The sequence below is a fragment of the Antennarius striatus genome, chromosome 4 (genome assembly GCF_040054535.1).
Source record: "Antennarius striatus isolate MH-2024 chromosome 4, ASM4005453v1, whole genome shotgun sequence".
Classification (NCBI taxonomy): Eukaryota; Metazoa; Chordata; class Actinopteri; order Lophiiformes; family Antennariidae; genus Antennarius; species Antennarius striatus.
In genome coordinates this window covers 21,392,855-21,414,035 of record NC_090779.1, presented here as the reverse complement: position 1 = coordinate 21,414,035, position 21,181 = coordinate 21,392,855, and the positions used below count along the sequence as shown (strand labels likewise).

At 40.9% G+C, this 21,181-nt stretch overlaps 1 protein-coding gene across 2 annotated transcripts; it reads left to right on the top strand.

The window, feature by feature from the left end:
• Window positions 1–3,253: 3,253 nt before the first annotated feature.
• On the top strand, window positions 3,254–20,973 carry aass (aminoadipate-semialdehyde synthase). 2 transcript variants are annotated; one of them, XM_068313100.1, is made up of 24 exons: window positions 3,254–3,401; window positions 4,085–4,318; window positions 4,744–4,920; window positions 5,164–5,248; window positions 5,697–5,764; window positions 5,857–6,003; window positions 6,105–6,183; window positions 6,750–6,877; window positions 7,015–7,163; window positions 7,779–7,901; window positions 10,628–10,739; window positions 10,955–11,014; window positions 11,333–11,400; window positions 14,141–14,262; window positions 14,374–14,503; window positions 14,615–14,725; window positions 15,123–15,231; window positions 15,597–15,737; window positions 15,844–16,011; window positions 16,527–16,622; window positions 17,291–17,406; window positions 19,634–19,722; window positions 19,809–19,985; window positions 20,079–20,973. In XM_068313100.1, exons 2-24 carry the CDS (start codon window positions 4,097–4,099, stop codon window positions 20,195–20,197), a joined length of 2,796 nt encoding a protein of 931 aa, XP_068169201.1. In that variant the 5' UTR covers window positions 3,254–3,401; window positions 4,085–4,096; the 3' UTR covers window positions 20,198–20,973. The 2 variants fall into 2 exon arrangements, with proteins under 2 accessions (XP_068169201.1, XP_068169200.1); XM_068313099.1 differs by having other exon boundaries at window positions 3,259–3,401; window positions 4,005–4,318.
• The last annotated feature ends 208 nt before the right edge of the window (window positions 20,974–21,181 follow it).

Here is a 21,181-nt window from a genome sequence, read left to right as displayed (position 1 = left end):
TAGGCTGAGACTGTTGATTACTGATGCCAACAAATCCATGAGTAGACAAGACCAGCGATGAATTAATTCTCCTAGAAAGTATTGAGTGTACTAAAAGCCAGTGTATCCTCCTCTGTGCCATAGAGCTCCGCTCGTACACTGGGTGTATTAAAAACACTCTGTACCCAATTTCAACTTATTCTTTAGGATCAATGCGTGACAAGCTGAGAGATTCAGATTTAAACTTGAACTCAAATTTTTTTTGGTTCAATAAGAAAATATACAAGGGGAATATACAAGCCTTTACATATTTATAGAATCACGATAGTCTGGTTCCGATGTGCATCAGGTCCAGATTGTGATGTGGCTCTGGATCCAGTACCTCACAGTGGCGAAACTTCATGAATTGTACATATTTTTTTTTATGATATTGAAAAAAATGAATGAACAAAGTGAAAATAAGATTATAATTGATCTTTGGTTACGTGATAACAGGTGGTCAAACATGATTACCTGTGCTGATTCATGAGTGCTGGGCCTAAAAGTAGAGGTTTGCTTACCCCAAACCGCCATGATCCAATGTTTTTTATAGTGAGGTCGGGGTTATTATTATAGAACCCTGACACTGTGCTTAAATAATTAATTCTAAACATTAATCAGAGTTGAAAGATGCATTTCTTGCTTCAGATTTGACCCACTGTGCTTGCTGTAGAGTCGTCAGCAGTCGTCAGATGCTTCCACTAGATGCCCACTTGTGACACTGTTGTTGAAAACTGTGTTCAAGTCACTAACAAAAATTCTGATGTATCCTAACCATGAACTCCCTTGTTGATGGTGGAAAAAAATTCACTGTTGGTGAAACAAACAAACAAACAAAAGAAACTCTCGCGGATGGCACGCTCCCTTCACGGCTTCATCTCTACATCTCTGGTCCCGGCTGACAGAAAAAGACGAGCAGCAGCTTTTCCTCGTCAGTCTGTTGTTATTTTGATTTCAGTCTCAGGTTTATTGTAAAAAGAAGTGTTCTATGATATTTATTTCAAATTGTACAACTATTTTAAAGAGTTTCATGTCACAGTGAAGGTTAGATTCTGTTGGGCCTGTCTGCAGATGCTTACTAAGGGAAAAAAAATTTAAAATAAAGGCTACTGTATGTGATTACTCCAAAAGATTTTCAAGTAATCCAGTATACACATTGAACAGGAGACTGTGTGGTGATCGCATATTAGCAAAAAGTGAAAATCTAAATAAATATGTCTTTTTATTCATAAGCTGTAGATGTGAAGAGTATGGAATTATTTGACAAAGTTCAATTTACCATTTTTACGTGATTTTCAGTTAACGTTAACATTTTAACAATCAGCCTCTTTTATGTTGAGCAAATACAGTAAAACAGGCATTCATGAGTCACTACTGTTTTGAACAATCTTTATTTCCAATTGCAAAAGTCTTCACACCTTCACTTAGGCATATAAGATTCCAATATATTTACAGTTACAGAGACACGCAGGGACAAAGACATCAGGTTGAAGGCTGTACACAAAACCGTTCAAAGTAAACCCATTCAAAGGAAATCCTCAAGACATAACACCAATGATATAAGTTAAAATGTGAAAAAAAGGGTTTCATTTATTTTAAAAATCAGTTTGCTAGGGGATTAGGTTGATTACATTAAAATAAGTGACGATTATGTCTTTTTAAACGATTTGCTTCCAAAATACAAACACAATTTTCCCACTTGGATGATGAAATGAGGCTACTGGGATACATTTTTACCATAATTTGGATTAAATTCATTACATGACAAAAACAGATCTTTACAGAAAAATATCAATAATAAATAGAATCAGTCATCTTATATAACCTATAAGGACTGAAACAGTCAGACCAGGGGTTTTATTTACAACAAATAAAAATATAATTATTAAAGATTATTGAAAGAAAATTAGAAGTGAGTCTTGGTGAGTAGACCTAAATGCAGGGTAGCTCGAAATATTATCAGATATTTAAATCTACCAAAAGGGATTTTTACATACTATTCAAGTCTAAACCCCGTGTTGTTTGTTGAGCATGCGCATTGTGGTCCCAGCCACGCGAACCTATTAGCCGCTCCTCCATATTTGAAACACGACTAAAATATAATAAGTTGCGTGAATTTTTTTTAAATTAAAATTTATATGGAGTTATTTTACATAGAATGCGCAGTTTTGAAAACTTAAAAAAAAAAAAAAAAAATTTAATTTTTTGGTCGACGACAAAGACATACCTCATCAATCTGCGACAGGATGGGCGCGAGGGCGCGGCAGAACTCTGTAAGGTGATTGGCGGATAGATTAGGATGCCATCGTGGGAGCAAACCCTGCTGAATCAACAGAGCCAAGGAGTTGGCGAGCGGCGGATGTTCCAGGGTGTCGTCATTCGCCTCGAGGATTTTTATTAAAACTTCCTTCAACTTCTCAAATATGTAAATAGAAGTGGAGTAACTGACGAGTGCGCAACTTTACTCGGCACCGACGCAAAAACTGAAATTTACCAGAAACGGCATGCAACCGGAAATGCCAATATCTTCAGAATAAAAGCCAAAAGTTCTACGTGTTGACAAGTTCCAGTGGTGTTAGGGAAAAGGCCGTAGCTTTAGTAGATACAACAGACGTGCGACTAGAATTACTTGCATGTATGCTGCTTTTAATTTGCTAAAGAAAATGATAATTGGTTGGTTTTTTTTAAATAAAAAAAAAATCAATCTACTCCTAATTCTGTTTTCTACTGGAGTGATAGTGATTATTTCTGCACATAATCTAATTCATCATTATTATTATTATTATTATTATTATAACTCATAAAATGCTGTCCACAAAAGGAATATCACAGAAGAACCAAGCAAGCTGCCACTGGCAGGAAAAGGAAGGAGCTTTGACAGGAAATTGTAATGATGGCTGGAAAAGCTACCAAATCTGTAGAGGTGTGTGTCCACCACAGCAGACAGGAACCAATGCCAGCGATGACAAGACATCCCTAAACAGTTCAACACAGAGTGGCCGGGTGCAACCTGCAACCTGTGACAACTTGCACTGGAATAATGAATCATACACAGTACAGGTACTGACATTTGGTTTGGGAATCCCCAAATCCCAGGATTAATTAAGATCTCCGTCCAGATGATTGCCGTTAAACAATCAATTTCAGAAGATGATGTAAATATTTGTAAATTTATGACCCTGCTATTTTTTTTTTTTACATTTTTCATCAAAGAAAGAAATCTGAATTTTATTTTGAAATCTGAAGCGGAAGTGAATAAGTTTCCCGACGGTTGGCGTCTATATCTGCGGTGAACTCGTCTGAACCCAGAGTGTCTCCTTCGCCGAACGTCGCCAGTGTTTGTCGTCAGGACCCGGCGTGGTGAACGACCACCGAACAGAAAGGTGAGTTCGACCGTTTGGCGAAGTTTTGAGTATCGATCTGTTAGTTAACACGTCTAAATGATCCGGAACGTAGTTGCGATCAGATCCCGGAACTGACCCAGCGATGGCACTGTCGTTTAGAAGCACCCGGATCGAAGTTACACCAGGAGCTACAACCGACATATTTAAATGAATGGTTAAAGGGCTTATATTACTGCTAGCTGTCAATGCTACAGCACTTTTAGGAGCCCGTGTGCTGCCTGGTGCTAAATATTCTTATAGATGTTTAGAAGTTTGTTCAAATATTACAAATACATTGGCGTCAGATTTATGGGACCACCAGGGGCGTGAGACCCCTCAAGGACGTGCAAGGCCAGGTAAGGGTCGAGGCCTCGGTGGGCTTCAATGGAGAGTTTATACAGCCTTGGAGGTAGCATGGTTCTCTCCATTCATATGTACATGTGTAATCAGCAGATGTTTGCATTGGCGTTAAACCTGGATTTAGTCAGCGGTGTGTGTCCAAGCTGATCTGCTTCAGTTGGACCACCTGTTGTCAGCAGCTCTCTCCCAGCAGCAACCTCAACTTGCCCTCTGAATTCTTTCATTCATACCTGACCTCCTCAGCCTGCTCCTTCACACTGTTTTTACCGTTTGGTGGACAACACATGGTGCAAAGTGTGTGGCTTGGTGTTTGTCGTGAGTAGGGGCCTGAAGTCATGTTCAGACTCCTCAGTCGCCACGGTAGGAGGACGCGGAACTGCAGCCTCGGAGGCCAGCGGCGCTATGAGCACCACAGGGCCGTCATGGCTATCCGGCGGGAAGACGTCAACCCCTGGGAGAGGAGGGCACCTCTGGCCCCGAGACACGTCAAAGAGCTCACCAATGCCGGCGTCAAAGTCCTGGTCCAACCATCCAACCGCAGAGCCATCCATGAGAAGGTGAGGCGCTGACAGCTGGAATCTCGAGTTGTAAAGAGAGGCTGAACATCTCCTGATGTCGTCCCTTAGTAGATGTGTGGAGGAATTACGTCTTATGACATCCCTGGATTATCCCCAAGTATTGTTTCCCTAAGTATGCTGATAAAAATAAATGACGTTGTATTTTATTAGCTTTTATTACTTGATCCTCTGCTGAGAGTCAACCCCACTTCTTATATTTATTTTAATACCAACTGTCAGTCGTGTTCAAAAACAGGTTTTCTCTTCAAGCTGATCTTAACTTTTCGGGTTCAGATGTCATTTTTCATTCATATTGTGTAAATGTTTTTCTTGTATCACCTTGTATTTTAGTTACTATTGAGTCCTATAATCGCAAATGAAGATTTCAAATAGTCTGTCAGCTCATTCATCCTTCTTGTGTTCAGTACTACATGAGGGCGGGGGCCATCATGCAGGAGGACATTTCAGAGGCGTCTCTGATCATCGGGGTCAAGAGGTTGCCAGAAGAGAAAGTGATTCCAAAGAAGACCTACGCTTTTTTCTCCCACACCATCAAGGCGCAGGAGCCCAACATGGGGCTTCTGGATGAGCTGCTGACGAAGGTGAGGTTGTCTCCAGCTTAAGGGTTCTGTAAATGTAGTGATCACCATGATGTGACGATGAAGTGTAAAAGCAGCTGATTTGCTCACACATCAGGCGAAACGGTGTGGATTCCCACACAGCATGTTTGCTCTGTGTGTTTGGTGTTCAGTTTTATCTCCTGTACTGAAGCAGATACTGCAGAATTTAATGTTTCGTTCTATTTGTCCATAAAAAGTAACAATAAAATATTTTTTGTCTCTCAGGAGGTGCGTCTGATCGATTATGAGAAGATGGTGGACGCCAACGGCTTCCGAATCGTTGCGTTTGGCCAGTGGGCCGGCGTTGCGGGTAAGGAGAATGTGTTTTTACATTTTGTAGCGTGTAGAGATTTCCTCTTGAAATCCTCTTGTGTCAATACGACATCAAATTGCTGTGTCAGTAACAAATTCTCCTGGTGCTGTGACTAAAGTTTTGCTGTCTGCACAACAAATTTGTTTTGCGGCGCTCACTGGGTAAATGCAGACAAGGTACAAGGTCATTAAAATATATTTAATCTGACTTTGAAAGAGTCAGTTTGCACAATTATTTAGCATTCATGCCTAGGGCTGGAGAAACACCTTATTTATAATAAGATTTATAAAGAAGAAAAATAAGAACATCCCAGCTGCTGGAGATGTCCAGTTACATTGTTTAGGAAAATATTAACAATTGCATTCCTCAAGAAATACTTTGCCCCTGGGAAGCATCAAGAATTGTGTCTAATACAGTATTATTAATTCTAATGATTGTTTTGTAGGTATGATAAGCATTTTGCACGGACTGGGTTTGCGTTTCCTGGCTCTCGGCCACCACACTCCCTTCATGGTAAGAGAACGTTCCCTGCTGCTGTGAAACCAGCTGCCTTTGCCTCCCTGTGGTTCTGATCTCATCGCACGCCGTCTCACTCTCGCTCACAGCACATTGGGATGGCTCACAACTACAGGAACCTCAGCCAGGCCGTCCAGGCGGTCAGGGATTGTGGGTATGAGATCTCCATGGGACTGATGCCCAAGTCTATCGGCCCGGTGACCTTTTGCTTCACCGGAACCGGCAACGTCTCCAAGGTACAACACGGGAGAGACGCGCCCATCTCGCTGCTCTTTGGCCTTAAAAATCAGAACTTAGGACATTTTCAGTTCATCCTCCTCCTCCTTTTGTCTGACAGGGAGCCCAAGACATCCTGAACGAACTTCCTGTTGAATACGTTGAACCGCATGAGTTGAAGGACGTGTGCGAAACAGGAGGTATGAGATTCCTCCTCTTACTGTGGGGTTAACGTGATGTCATTCACGATCTGTTCAATGACAGAGGAGACGGCAGACATCGATTAATACTGAACAGCTTATAAAATGTTAACAAGCCATTATTAGCTACACTAAGCAATGCTGATATATATGAACATGGCTGAGATTAGCATGTTAATCTGTGAGCTCAATTAGCATGCAACATCTAACATTGTATGTGAACTTAAGGCTTGTATGACACCATGTTCACAGATGGCATGTTAGCATATTTACTTCAGGGGATGTGGTTTCCATTTCAACAAGTGGGAAGATGCTCAATAGCACGGTGACAACTTCTTGTTATCTGGTTGCTATGGTTACAGTTGATGTTCTTGCTCACGCTATGCTTAAATCTTCAGGTTAGGTAATCTTAATGAGTAATTTGTTTGAGCAGGCAGGTGAAACATTCAGACTTTCTCTGCAACCATCCGTGGAAACACAGGATATGGACCCGTGTGAGCGTCACGTCGACGGGTTGTGATGTTGCACTATGATCATTTACCGACTTGTGTCGTTTTTCTCCTAAGATATGAACAAAGTTTACGCCACCGTCCTGAGCCGACATCACCACCTGGTGAGGAAGAGCGACGGCATTTATGACCCCATGGAGTACGAGAACCACCCGGAGCGGTATACCTCGCACTTCAGGACCAGCGTGAGTGTGCCTCGATAGCGTTAGCGTTAGCCTGTCAATCCAGTTAGACAGTGCAGACGTCACACTTTGAGGCCTTGTCCTGCATGTCAGCCATTGATCTGACTGGACCATCCCAGTAACCATGACCTTAACTCCAGGTGGCACCTTATACAAACTGTCTGATCAATGGCATCTACTGGGACCCCCTCACCCCGCGGCTCCTCAGGCGACTGGACGCCCAAAAGCTGATGAGACCCCTCCAAGTCTCCCGCGTACCCACAGAGGGATCGCCGGCGTTGCCACACAAGTAAGAGAGTCTTTTAATCCTGAAGTGTTTCTGCTTTTATTTTCCTCCGTCTACTCCATGTCAAATCTCCCGGATCTTCGAGCGTCTGTCTGGAGTCGAAGCGTTTCGGCCTCAGATGGAACATATCTTTATTTGTGAACCAGACGCCGGGTTGGCCCACAGTTAGCCGAGAGCATGTGAGCGATAAAGTGTGAAAAGCGGTTGTCTAATTTTGCCTGACACCAAACCAGTGTCACGTGGATTCTTTTTGTTTTTGTTTAACAAATAGTCAAACGATAGCTGTTTAACAAAGACAAACGTTGCTATTGTTTAAAATGTAACTTGATGTCACGTTAATATTTCCCCTCAGAACCCTCACACCCCCCCAAAGATGGTCTTTCCCACATTTTTTTTTACAATCAAACGTTACCAGAGCTATCATTGAATGTTTCATTCATTTGATTGTGTGCTACCGTTGTGACGGCTTCACAGATAAGGCTTTAAATCACCCGTCGGTTACCATGACAAATCGTCAACAAACAGAAGTGTCTTTTAAAAGGGGTCAAAACTCCCGTCGTTATCATCAGACCTGTTTGCAGAACAGTGTGACCTCCAACCTCTTCTCTCCGCCTGCAGACTGCTGGCCATCTGTGACATATCTGCTGACACCGGGGGCTCGATAGAGTTCATGAACGAGTGCACCACCATTGATAAGCCTTTCTGTATGTATGACGCCGACCAGCACATAGATCATGACAGGTACAGCACTTCAACACGCCCATTACTCTATGGCTCTTCTTCTCTGACCTGTAGACTGTTTGGTTTTTTTTTTTTTTTTAAATTCATGCTTAATTTATTCAGTTAAATGCAGAAACTAAAAAGGTTTTAAAATTCATGTTGGACTCTTTCATACTTTGCCTTTTGGGAGTTGTACTAAATATTTTATGATGTCAAACACATCGCGTCAGTTTATCTGAGCTGTTTTTAACACACAGATGCATCGTCGTGGTTCATTTGATTTCAAGACAAACTAGTTTGTAAATTAAATGCAATGAGGGCTAAGTGTGTTTTTAAACCTTTAGTTTGAAAAATGAAAGATTACAAAATAGAATTGTAAAAAAAAAAAAAAAGAAGATTTGAGGTAAGTGTAGAAATCTGAAAATAATTCAATTAAAGCAAACTATACGGTTACAATTTGTGCACTCATGTGAAAATTCACCACATGTGCAGGTCAACACATGAGATTGAGAGGTCACGCAGGGGTCAGAGTGCCTCCTTCACTGTCTCCGTGTCGGGCTTGTTTCTACGGAGGAATAGTTAATTGTCGGGACGGCAATGATCCTTCATAATCCTACAAACGCTTGGTCTGCACCATCTGACATGTGGAAGTCCTGCAGAGCGGGGAGTGTAGGTCTGATCTGTCGTTCTGGTGCATCACTTTCTGTGGAGCTCTGCAGATCCCGGCTCATTTTAAGACTAAGATTATCTAATCCCATTCTAAATCTATAGGCTAAATTTTCCTGAAAGTCTTTTTTTTATCTTCTTGCGTTGGTGTCATCGACCGACGAGGAGAAAGTTGATGTTGTTTTTTAAAACTGGTTTATTTCAGCCGAACAGTTTCCAGAGGCTGGTGTTGAAAAAAAACAATGGTTTAAGACGAGTTTCAGTTTGTGTTTGATTTGGTTTAATAAATAAAAGATAATAAGTGACTGGTCCCAGCAGTGGAGGCTGACAGCAGCTGTTTGTAGTTAAACGATAAGGATGTTGGTCTAAAGACAAACGTTGTTCTCTGACCATAATGTGAACAGTTGGAGTAACATCTAAGTATTGCTTCCAGGGATAACACAGATTCAGCCAATCATGTAACCATTAACACAAGTACAGGTTGACTTTTAAGCGTGTCATGACACTGAAAGTGAATTTTATACAGTAATAAATGATTACACATTTTATGCAACAGTTGCTTTAATGATTAAGGTCCCATGTTATGTAAAGAACATTTCATTCCATAGTTCCAACTGAAAACTCGTCCTTCGCCTCCACAAACATCCCAGATGAGAAAACATGACGCTCATTGCGAGGAGGCGTGGGGGGGATCTGGGGCCCCCCCCTAGGGAAATTTTTTAGAAAATGGGGTTGTTTTCCTGCATTCTGAGGGCAAAATCTTCTATTCAGTTTACCAACAAAAATACACTAAAGTCAACAGTTCAAGCTGAACTATCTTTATTTCTGTCCTACTTTATGCAGGTATGAATGTGAGATTCAACAATTGAAAACTTCCATTCACTATGTGAAGATACAGTCATACAAAATATTACTCAATGTTTACTTGTAAGTTTTACTTAGACTAGAAGACATTTTAACTTTGACAACCACCAACACCATTGGTATGCCAACTCAATAACATGATTTTTCATTTCAATTTAAAAAGGCATGAAAAATAGCAAGCGAGGTGAATACACATTTACATGCATCGCTGGTTATTCCTGCCAGTCATAGGAATCAAAAGTCTAAGACTACAAACAAGTATTGATAATATCTTTCATTTACCTTCTGATCGGTCTGTCACCACTCCTCCCCCCTCTCAGCATTCACCATTGTTGTTCGATTAGAGTTTTAACACAAACTCTACTATTAACACTGGATTCTTAATTTCTTTCGATCGATCGTCCTCGCCTTGTTGTCACCAATTCGCGGGGTTAACTTGTAAAAATAGAATCTTTGTTTTTCATTCGACGTGTCATGAGAGGAGCGAATATTTAATGATCGGGAGCGTTCGGGTCACTTCGGCTATTTCCGAAACAGCGGCGCTAGTGAGAGAGAAAGTTTGTTATCGCTCAGGGATTTTCGTGAGTCCAAAAAAGTTGTAAGTTTTAGCCTTTTTTTCCTAAAAATACAAACGCCACTGTGGCTACACAGGTTAAAAACCTTGCTGCCAATTTGGAATTTACTTCGCCTATGGTGACGTGAGGAATGGCTAGCGCAAGCCCAGAGAGCGACTACGACATCATTGAAGGCTTCGCACCTCTTCCAAGGAGGAGGAGCAAAGCGCCAGCAAGCCCAAGTCACGCCCACTCCTAAAAAGGGGTGGGGCTAGCCTAAACTAATTTGCATTTCAGACCACAGACACACAGATGGTCTATGATCACAGGGGTATAAATGCATCCCATAATACATGATCAAAATGGTTTTAAAACTTCAAAGATGTATTTTTGAGACTAAGGTTCCATTTATACAATTTTTAAGAAAGGTGTAATGTTGGACCTTTTTAAATTAGTCAACAACAGAGCCAAGATTTGTAGAACTGACCTACTTGCCAAAAATTACAGCACTTTTTAATCCCTCCATGTGTTTTTCATTAGCAAATACTATTTCTGAACTGAATATTTTTTATTTCTGATCATGTATTCACTGTATTCAATATTTTGTTGATTATCAACACGGATCCCTGGACAAGCATGGTAAAAACTATTTTCTTGTCACAGTGTGGAGGGAAATGGGATCCTCATGTGCTCCATCGACAACCTTCCTGCTCAACTTCCGATTGAAGCCACAGAGTACTTTGGAGATCGACTCTTCCCTTACATGTGGGAGATGGTAAGAGGGTTTAGGGTTCTGAGGTGAGGCGAGAACAGCTGTTGGATCTCACTCTGTGCTGTTTCCCTTTCTGACTGTGGTTGAGCTTGCTATGGGAGAGCGCTGCGACAGGTGTCTCGGGGCAAACTTAGACAATAAAAGGACACTAAACCCCACGACGAATGGGAGTGGCCATAAATACATATGTAAACGTGATGCTCTGTCGTCATCATCAGCTTTCTTCTGACGCTACCAGACCGCTGGATGAAGAGGACTTCAGCCCGCAAGTGAGAGACGTAAGTCACCTCTGCTTGAAGTCTAATGGGGCAATAATGGCAGTTAAAGTCAGTGTTAAATTATGGAAACATTTTGTAAACATGTATAAGAATTTAGATCGAGGTCACATGTTGACATGTTGGTGTTCATTTAAAAAAATAAGCGCGCGTGAGATTATGTTGTTCCTTCAAATTTTGACTTCTAAAGTAATTTGAAAAAGCTGTTGCTATGGTGAACAAGTGAGCCTGAGGATCACACCAGTGTGAGTGAAAAGTGTATGAGTGGTTGATAATTATGTTATATTAAAAGTCTTCTCTTTAATTTAATTCTTTTTAAAGGCCATCATCACCTCAAACGGAGTTCTAACCCCCAAATTTGAGTACATCGAAAAACTTCGAGAAAGAAAGTAAGACTTTGTGTTCTGTTCCAAATGAATGTTTTGTAGAATGTTTTACATGTTTTGGGATCGCTCTGTATTGCATTGCCTTTCTTAGTTTGTTTATTCATAAAAATGTAAAAAAACGTTTCTTTGAGTCCCATCTTGGTTCATGCAACCAATACAATAGAACTTTCATTTCACATTTTAAGCATACCTCACCTGATTTAACTTCTAATAGTTAATAGAAACTGGCGGCATCTAACGCATTGTCGTTGTTCCTGCACAGTGCTGTCCTCTAATGTCTGCTGTCCCAACCCGCCTCTGCACTTACACCTTGCATGGCTAGCGTGCGAATAGGCCAAAGCTGCTAGCCTTCATCAGATATTGGACTCTTGGGTATTGAGGGGTAGAAAAAAAAAATTCTTCTCACTAAAACCGCCATCACCTCTTCTGTCACGTCCGTCTGTCTTGTTTTGTCTGTTTGTTTTAAGGCTAATCAGTTCGGTCGAGACGATCGACATCAGTTTAATTTCTCCGTAGCAACCAGCTAGGGGGAAGATGGGTCCCGTTTTCACCAGTGCACAATTCTTTCAGCACATGTTAACCGCCATTTTTTTATGTGGGTCAAATATCCCAAACCCCGTACCCTAGAGCAGGACAGGGTCCTTCATTGTGTTCCGAATATTTTAAAGATGTAAAATGATTGATCTTGGTGTTAATCGTTTACTTGCAAACTGTGACATCATCAACATTACTTAAGTTTAATCTTCTTGGTTTCCCTCCTCATTCATATTCCATCAGTATTTATGTTCTTTCGTCGCCTCGTCTTTTATCCGCTGGTTTCATCGCTGGGGTTTTTGTTCTGTTTGAATGAGCTTCTCGATTCTTTTCTGACTCCAGTGATCATCTTCACCTGATTAACATTCAGCCTCCGTGCTCCTCAGCGACTCTGAACAGCTTGGGTGGAGAGACTTCAGCCTCTTCTTGAGGCCACTGTGGGGTTTTTGGTTTTTTTTGCATGAGAGAGTCTTGCTCGCTCATATTTAGGCCACCTTTAAGACTTGATGAGTTTCCCTCTAATTGTATCATTTTTCCAGACAAGCCATGCCACCAAATCTTAATCCTTTTGATTGACTTGGGCTCCTTAAGACAGAAACTCAGGGAGAAATCCTCCTGAGGGAACGTCTTTTCTTTTTTAATTAAGGAGGAGGTGCTCAGCGGTGGGCAGCCTGCTGGTCCGACCTGCAGTCGGTCTCACTGCGACTCCTGCGTCGTGCCCAATTAGTCCAGGGGTCTGACTCCTGGGGGGCTGGAGGAGGGTGGTGGCAGTGGGGTATTAATTCCACAGGTCACTGGGTTGATGCCCCAATTACGGTGTTACTATTTTTGGGATGATCTTACATTCAAATCCGAGGCTTTGGTTCCCCCATTGGGGCTGAGATCAGTAGAAAAGCTCCGGCGGGCTCTGAAGTTCCTTTCTAATATTTCATTTTATTCACCTTCTTTCATAGAATTTTAAATGTAGGTCAAATTCGTTTGACCCCGTTGCGCAATCATAATGTTTGATTTATTCAACGTAACAAAATGTAGAAAAACTGACTTTTCTGCATTAATTTTTGCATTTAAAAGATGTTTTAAAGTTCAAAAGAATGAGGATCATTCACTCTGGGTTTTTTTTAATGATTTTCAAGATACTTCTTTTTATATATTTCCTTGTAAATATTAAGTGAAACATCTGTTAATGTAAAAAGTAGATCAACCAAAACTCACTTTTTTTATTCACTTTTGATTTTTTAATGACCTTATTTTGATTTGAATATCAAGCAAAAATAGTAAACCTAATATTTAATATTTTGTATGCATGTAACCACTAGATATTTCACACATGAAATCACAAGTGCTGACATACATGTGGAAAAATGAACACGTGTTTGGGACATTTAATGTGTGAAAACATGAATCACGTGTTTTTTATGAATACATGTTAGATTTCATTTAATTAATAGGTAGGTATTTATTCTTTAGGTGACACTTTTTCTCCATGATCCTCCTGTTTCTTCTTCCTCCCACCCTCCTCTTCCTCTCCTCTGGGTTCAGATTACACTGATGCACTTTTATATCAGTTAATCAGAGGAATTGCTGCCACCATTTAATGCCCACAGCAAGCACATTTTTTTTGCAAACACTTTTATGTATGACGTTTAAATTCAACAACAAGCAGCACTTAAAAACTTGATTTTACTTAGTTTGATTCAAGGGTTTTCAAGGAATGTGAATTAAACAAATGAGAATGACATGCATTAGAGCCCCTTTATCTGGATCCACTCCAAAACCAAGCGAGTTCTTCATTGCCACATGCCAAACCTTCCCAACCACACTTCACGAAAAGTCATCCAGTAGTCTTTGTGTAATCATGCTAATAGTCAGATATGGAGTTAATAAAGCCTGATATTATAATACTGTTAAAATAAATTGGCATCAAAGGAAATTCTAATCTTCAACTCTTTATTGTCTATTGTGCAACCTAATTGTATTTCACAGATCCTCTACAAATGTTCTGTTTTCCTACTGAGGTAGTCTGGAGGAAACTAGTTTGACTTCAATGAAATGTATTTCTTTATCAACATTGACTTTATAGCGTTTACTGTATTTGTCACATGGCATTACCTTGTGTCAGATCTCTATGTTGTTTCCTAACTTTGTCCAAAACTGAACTGGAAAACATTTAAAAACTACCGATGTGTTAAAAATTTCTGATGTCCTTCAGGGAAAAGGCGCAGATCATGAAGAAGTCCGGGATGAAGCGAGTCCTGCTGCTGGGCGCCGGATACGTCTCTAGACCCGTCGTTGAGTATTTGACTCGTGATGAGAGGACCCAGGTCACTGTGGGTGAGCGCATTTGTACAGAATTCTGGTCCTAAAAAGAATAATTCAGAGCTACTATTTACAATCAAAAATGACCTTTACACATTACCATGAGAAATTCTCCTCTTTGTTCAGGCTCAGTCCCTCTGAGGCAGGCAGAAGATCTCGCAGCTAAATATCCCAACACCATCGCCATCATGGTGGACGTCTGCAGCCAGGAAGGACACCTGGACTCTCTGATCAAAGACCACGACCTGGTGATCAGGTACGGTGTGATGGCGACAAACATGTGGGGGAACAGACTGTAAAGGTGTAATAATGGGAACTGGGTGATCATATATCCGCCGTCTGCCCTGCCCCGCCCTCTGCTCCTCAGCATGCTGCCGCATTCGCTCCACCCTCTCATCGCCAAACACTGCATCAAGAGGAAAGTGAACATGCTGACAGCCAGCTACCTGAGTCCTGCCATGAGGGAGCTGCACAGCAGGTGACCGCCGAGCGCTCAGCAGGGGTTCCATTCGTATGAAAGTTGTATGACATCACAAGCTAGTTCAAATGTAGCTATGGAAACACAGCTGGAATGGACTTGTCATTTCTCTTCTGGTACCGGCAGTTAAACCTCTGAAAGGAAGAATGTGTGATAATTAAATACAATATTGGAAAGGATTTAAGAAGTGTTTTCATACATCATTAATGGATGGATCTTAAAATGAAATATAAAAGATAGGATGTCGAACATCTTAGGATTTATTAGATTTAAATGTAATCCCCTTGTTTCATCTACAGTCACCTGGCAAGTCACAATTATAATACAGATCAATAACGGATAAACAGAACACACAATTGGATCACACTGACAACTGTTGTGGGTTTTTGTGTGTCAGTGCGGAGGAGGCAGGAATCACCATCGTGAATGAGATGGGACTGGACCCAGGCATCGATCACATGTTGGCCATGGAGTGCATTGACCAGGCCAAAGCCGACGGCTGTACTGTGAGTCACACACACACACACACACAGGCAGACACACACGCATGAGATAATGATTGTTTGAACACTCGTGGGCCGGCAGCTGTATCGATCCATCAAACAGACGTGGTTCACATGGTTGGTCGCACAGGGTTTGGTGCTTCAACAGATGTCGTCATGCAAGTATTGAAGTCATTCACACTTTGAAGGCTCACATCAACCCTCTGAACACAAATACCTGATTTCAGAGGAGGTGTGACTTTAGGAAACGTTGCTGCTTGTCTCTTCAGGATCCAGGATTCGCTCCAATCAGTCAAACGGGGTTATTGTCAGGTGACTTTTTATCCATAATAACAATAAATTCAGTCCTACTTTTGTTGATGACGTAGGTGGAGTCCTACATCTCCTTCTGCGGAGGACTTCCTGCTCCTGAATGCTCAGACAATCCCCTTCGCTACAAGTTCAGCTGGTTCCCGTACGGCGTCCTTCAGAACACCATCAGCCCCGCCATCTTCCTCAAAGAAAATGAGGTATGGTGGCCTCAAATGACCAAAAATGATTAATATCATTCATAATATCCCTCTTTTTGGTTTATCTGCCTCCCTACAAATGGATTCGGTGCACCTGTGTGTTCAGGTGGTGAGCATCCCGGCTGGGGGGGCCCTGATGGACTCCGCCGCGCCGATGGATTTCTTCCCTGGGTTCAACCTGGAGGGATTTCCCAACCGCGACAGCACCGTTTACTCGGAGTGTTACGGCATTCAGACCGCACACACAGTCCTGAGAGGAACACTGCGTTACAAGGTACAACAGGCAGATACACACACACACACACACATACACACGGCAGCATTTTCAGCTGATATTATTTAGTTTAGTTCAGAAACACCTGCTTGCCTTTTCTCTTATCTACAGAGCAGATAAGCAGAGAAGCTGCTGCCTTTTGGGAACTTTAATACAAATAAAACTCACAAGTCCAGAGTCCAGTTTGTGTCTGCAGCTTTCATGATGCTGGATCACTCAGGAAAATACTGTACATGCATTTCCCACAAAACCTGATTTAAACGTAAAGGAAAGGCCATTTTTAAACACTCTGTCATTGTTTGCTGGAAACAGCACAGACATGAAGAAATATAAAGAAGTGAATAGATTTTATTTTGATTGTTACCTGACTGTTTGTTGTGTGATTCATTTCCATATTTTTCTTTTAGAGGACAAAGAGTTAAAGAAGAGAATGTACTTTTTCTAGTGTTGTTGAATTGTACTCTCTCAGCGTGTTTTGCAGCTTGGTTCTCTTTTGTTTTTTTATGTCCTCGTAGGGCTTCTCGAAGGCCATGAGCGGATTCATCAAACTGGGTCTGATCAACAAGGACACCTGTCCCATCCTGCACCACACCTCCTCTCCTGTTTCCTGGGTAAAAGCCACCACTGAATGAGTGTAAAACATGCAAAGTTGAGAAGTTGCCTTCTACTTCTTTCTCCTGTCTATCATTTGTTTTTTTTTGTTCAAAAACAAGCTGTCGTGCTTTTCTTCCACTTGAAGCGACTGTGAAAGTGTGTTTGCTGAAGAGCCTATTACTGTCAATGGCTGCCTGTCAGCATCAAGGCTGCAGTGAGCCAAGGCTCTCTTGACAGCCAATGCCGGTTAATCGCAGATAATCACAGCCATTTTTTTTGTATTTTTCTGATGAAAAAGAACTGGCGCTAAATGTTTAAAATATGTTCATCTAAAGTCAAATCTTAATTAGTGATTTTTCAATACCTCCTTGTCTTTCTGAAAACATTTAAAATGCCATTTTTTTTCCCCTAAAACAACTATGGAAACAGATGCAAAGAGAAACGTATAAATGGCCTCGTGCCTCTTTAAAGGTTGTGATGCAGCTATCTCTAAACTGTCTGATCTCCTTGTATTAATTGAGGAGTCAAGGAGATAAAGTTCAGTCCAGGATGTAAAAGGGAGCATCTTTAGGAGATGCAAAGCAATCAGGAGCTGCATGAAGAGCTAAGACAAAGAGTTGAGTTTGAATGTGATCATATCCGTGGAGGACCTGCACAGAGATCCCGTGATATTTTGTTTCCACAGAAAGAGCTCCTCTGTAAGCAGATGGGATTGTCCTCCTCGATCTCCCAGAGTGCCTTTGAAGAAGCCATATATGAACGCACCGAAAGGGACGATTCCTTCATCGACGGCTTGAGAGGGTGAGACACATTAACGTTTCCCAGATAGCAGATGACGTCTCACCCAGTCGACCGATGCGTTTTCTGAGAGCTGATGACAAAACAAACAGGAAACAAGCGACTGTCCTCTTAAAGTGACGACGTTTGTGCTCAAAGATTTTTTCTTTAGTTGTGACTTACAAATGTCACTTGGATCGGTGTTGAAAAATCAAAATCAAACGCTGAAGATACAAAACCTGCACACCTTACAATTTTTTTCCAGTTACATCTTTCCTGTATTTTTTATTTGCTAAAACCAGGTCCTAATTTGGATTGATAAGCGATGGATTTTGAAATTGAACATAAAAAATGGAGCCTTGGATTTCTTTACATTGCTTCCTGAGAGATTCCTGCAGCGCCGCTACAGATCTGTTTAATGCTGCATTTAAATCTTCTTGTCAAGCCATATATTCCTGTAGTCACAGAATGAATTAAGCTTTAATTGAATCAGAAGGCCTCTTTTGAGATCTGGATCCGTTTTTGACTACAGGTCTCACGCAGATGAATATTTACGGTTTAAACATACAGCGAAACAATTCAGACACGTATGCACGCTCACAGTTTAGAAAAGCAATTATAAGTGTTAAAATATAAAAGTTCGATCTTTTTTAAAAATGTTCAAGTGAAGTAAGGGAAACTCAATTCATTGGTTTTTGAAGGTCATTCCATTTGTATGCAGGATAGTATTTATTCTTCTGCCGAGTTCGGTTCAAACTGAAGGTATGACTAACATCACATTGTGACCCAACGCGAACAGTGTATTTAACTTCAGCTCTATGAATAGACTGACTGTTCAAGAGCAGTTAATACAGCAACACGTAGGATGTAAATATACAATATAGACATTGTTCTGCAGAAAACAGTCTTTTGACTTTCAGTTTTATTTGTTAAATATAAAAAATCCACATTTGACCCTTTTTTTTTTTTTTAGATATTTGTTCTATATGCATCTCAGAGTTGAATCTGGTATCCTGTCAGTCTAAAGTATTTAGAATAATTAAGTAACAGTTTCAATGTCAATGAATGGTTCTCTTAGGCGATGAAAAATATACCCTACATTTTATTTAAAAACAAGCTTATGGGGAGAAACCAGTCCAAAAGAGATTTCTATGGTCAGATTTAGATACGAGCCAGTGGTAAATAAAAGAGTGTCGTCTGGAAAGAAAAGCAAAACCCACGACAGTCTGGTGTGGTGATTCCACATTGATCCACTTAAACAGCAATGGAAAAAAAGAGTGCTGACTGTTCCGGTGTATGCAGTTAAACTGCGGAAGTTACTGTTAATAAAAATGCTAAAAATGATTCATGGCTTTTTAAAAAAAAAAAAGGCTCTCTGCAAACTGAACCCCTTCATTGCTTAACAAGACTTTTATTGTGAAACAGTCGTAATGTGGTATCGATATTGAAAACCCAGCAGATGAAAAGTTACCTTCAACACAATGAAACAAAATTTGTCACTTTTTACTTGAGCCATTTTGGTGCCACTGCACTCCCATTCATTGGTTCCAGCATGTGGTGAAGTTCCGTTTCCTGGTCTGGTCCAGTGTTTGACTTCCTGGCAAACTACTCAGGAAAATATTTAACATTTACCCAACAGATAAATGTGAAGCATTTTTGTAAGAAAAAAAAAACTGAAATAGAGATTTTAATGCGAGCAAAGCCCTAAACAAGCAAAGGTAGCTTTTGACATCTGCAGCTCTTCAAAGTTAGCAGTGGTTCCTTTGAATGCTGGGCGGAGAACAAGGCCGACGCTGCTCTTCTTCTACATACTTTTTTACATCCCTCCATAATGAGGATGCCTGAAGTGGTGTAGTGTGCACACTTTTCAATTTAAATCAACTTTTCCAAGAGTCTCTTCAGACCAAGGCTTCGTGCTGCCATTGTTCCGCTGGCAGTGAAGGGTAGAGTGCCATGTTGTCATTGAAACACAAATTCCTCTGACAGTCAAAGTGAACTGTTGGAAGCGTTCCATCCATGTTCCATATTTCCTTAAGAGTAAAAAGCCAACAGCTCAAATCACTCGTTGTTCATTTATTCAATTCACCGACGAAACGGTGACAAAAAAGCAGCTGCTCATCTGTTTAGATTCAATCAAAGATGTATAGGCCACAGCCACTGCAGGGGATGGCAAAGCAGCCTGGTTTTCTGTGTTTTTGAAATGGCTTGATGAAGGTTATTCCATTGTGTTTTGCTCTCTGTGTGTGTTCAGGTTTGGAATGTTGGGAGACGAGCCGGTGCCTCACGCCGACAGCGTCCTGGCCGCTCTGGCAAAACACCTGGAAACCAAACTCTACTTCAGTTGAGAACGAACCAAAGATCATCTACTGACAGTAGACGTCTTACCAGAACGTGAAGCGCTGACTTTTTCTCTCCTCTGTGGTCAGATAAGGGCGAGCGAGACATGATCATGTTGAGAAACGACGTGGGGCTTCGCCATCCTACTGGTGAGCTGGAGACCAAACACATCACCCTGGTGGTCTACGGTGACCCAAACGGCTTCTCCGCTATGGCCAAGACTGTAGGATACCCAGCAGCCATTGCTGCTCGCATGCTCCTTGATGGTCAGTCACATCAGTCAAGAAGATTTGTTGTGGGTTTATTGTAAATTTGTCCGTTTGTAACGCTAATATTCTTTTTTTCTTCTCTGTCTGCAGGTGAAATAAATGCAAAGGGACTGGTTCTTCCGATGAAGAAAGACATCTATGGGCCGGTGCTGACGCGGCTGAAGGAGGAGGGACTTCACTTCCTGTCCAAGAGCACCCTTCAGGAGTGAAGCAGACGGCGGCAGATTAAATGTACCTTAGCCATCATTTTAAAAACAATGTCGTCGCTCTAAATGCAGAAAAGGCTGCGTGCAATCATGTTCAGTAACCTTGTTTGGATATTTTCAGTCAAACGGGTTTAAATTGATATTGTCTAAAAAAAAACAGATCAAACACTACTCCACCCATAAAGCAACTTAAATTCCTAGAGGCTTGATTCGACATGTGAAGATGTTTCTTTCTAGCGCTTCATGCAACTGTACATGTGAGCTTTATTTACCTGTTTGTAAATTGTCATTCAGTGTACAAATTAAACCTACTGTCTGTTTTCACATCGCTTGATCTGTGTAAACACTGATTTTCGCATTGATTAAAAAAAAAACAAAAAAAACCCCCAACAAACAAATGCCCTCAAAATGTGAAAGAGCAAGAGAGATGATGATCACCAGCAATCTTCAAAACCTTTAATTCACACCACCAGACCAAAGGTCCGTCATCCACCGTCCATCGTAAAATAACTTGGCGTTAACTTCCATTGCGTTGTATGTTGTGAAGACTCGCGAAGCTAAAGCTTAGGTGTTGATTTTTTTTTTCCCCAGATGTTTTTATGGTTGAAAGAAATAGAAAATGAATCTAAATATTGCTTTGATTCACATAAATGGACGGTTTTTATTTACGCTTGTTTCGTCTTACATGTTTGAGATGATTATAAAAGCTTGTTTTGATAGAACATATTTTGCTTCTTGAGAATGTTAAAGTTGCTGCACGAATAAAAGTCATTCTGTCACGTCCTTTTTTTCTTTCTGTCTTTAAAAATAGATCATTTGAAAAATATTCAAGCGTTCAAGCAGCTTTCGATTAATGTATCTTTTCAATGCAAATGCATTTATTTCATCACTTTTGTGTAGTTGCTGAAGCATTCTCATTAAACACTTACAGGCTTTTAAGTACTTTGTTTGCACGCTACAGCCTTCATAATAGTTTATCTAATCAAC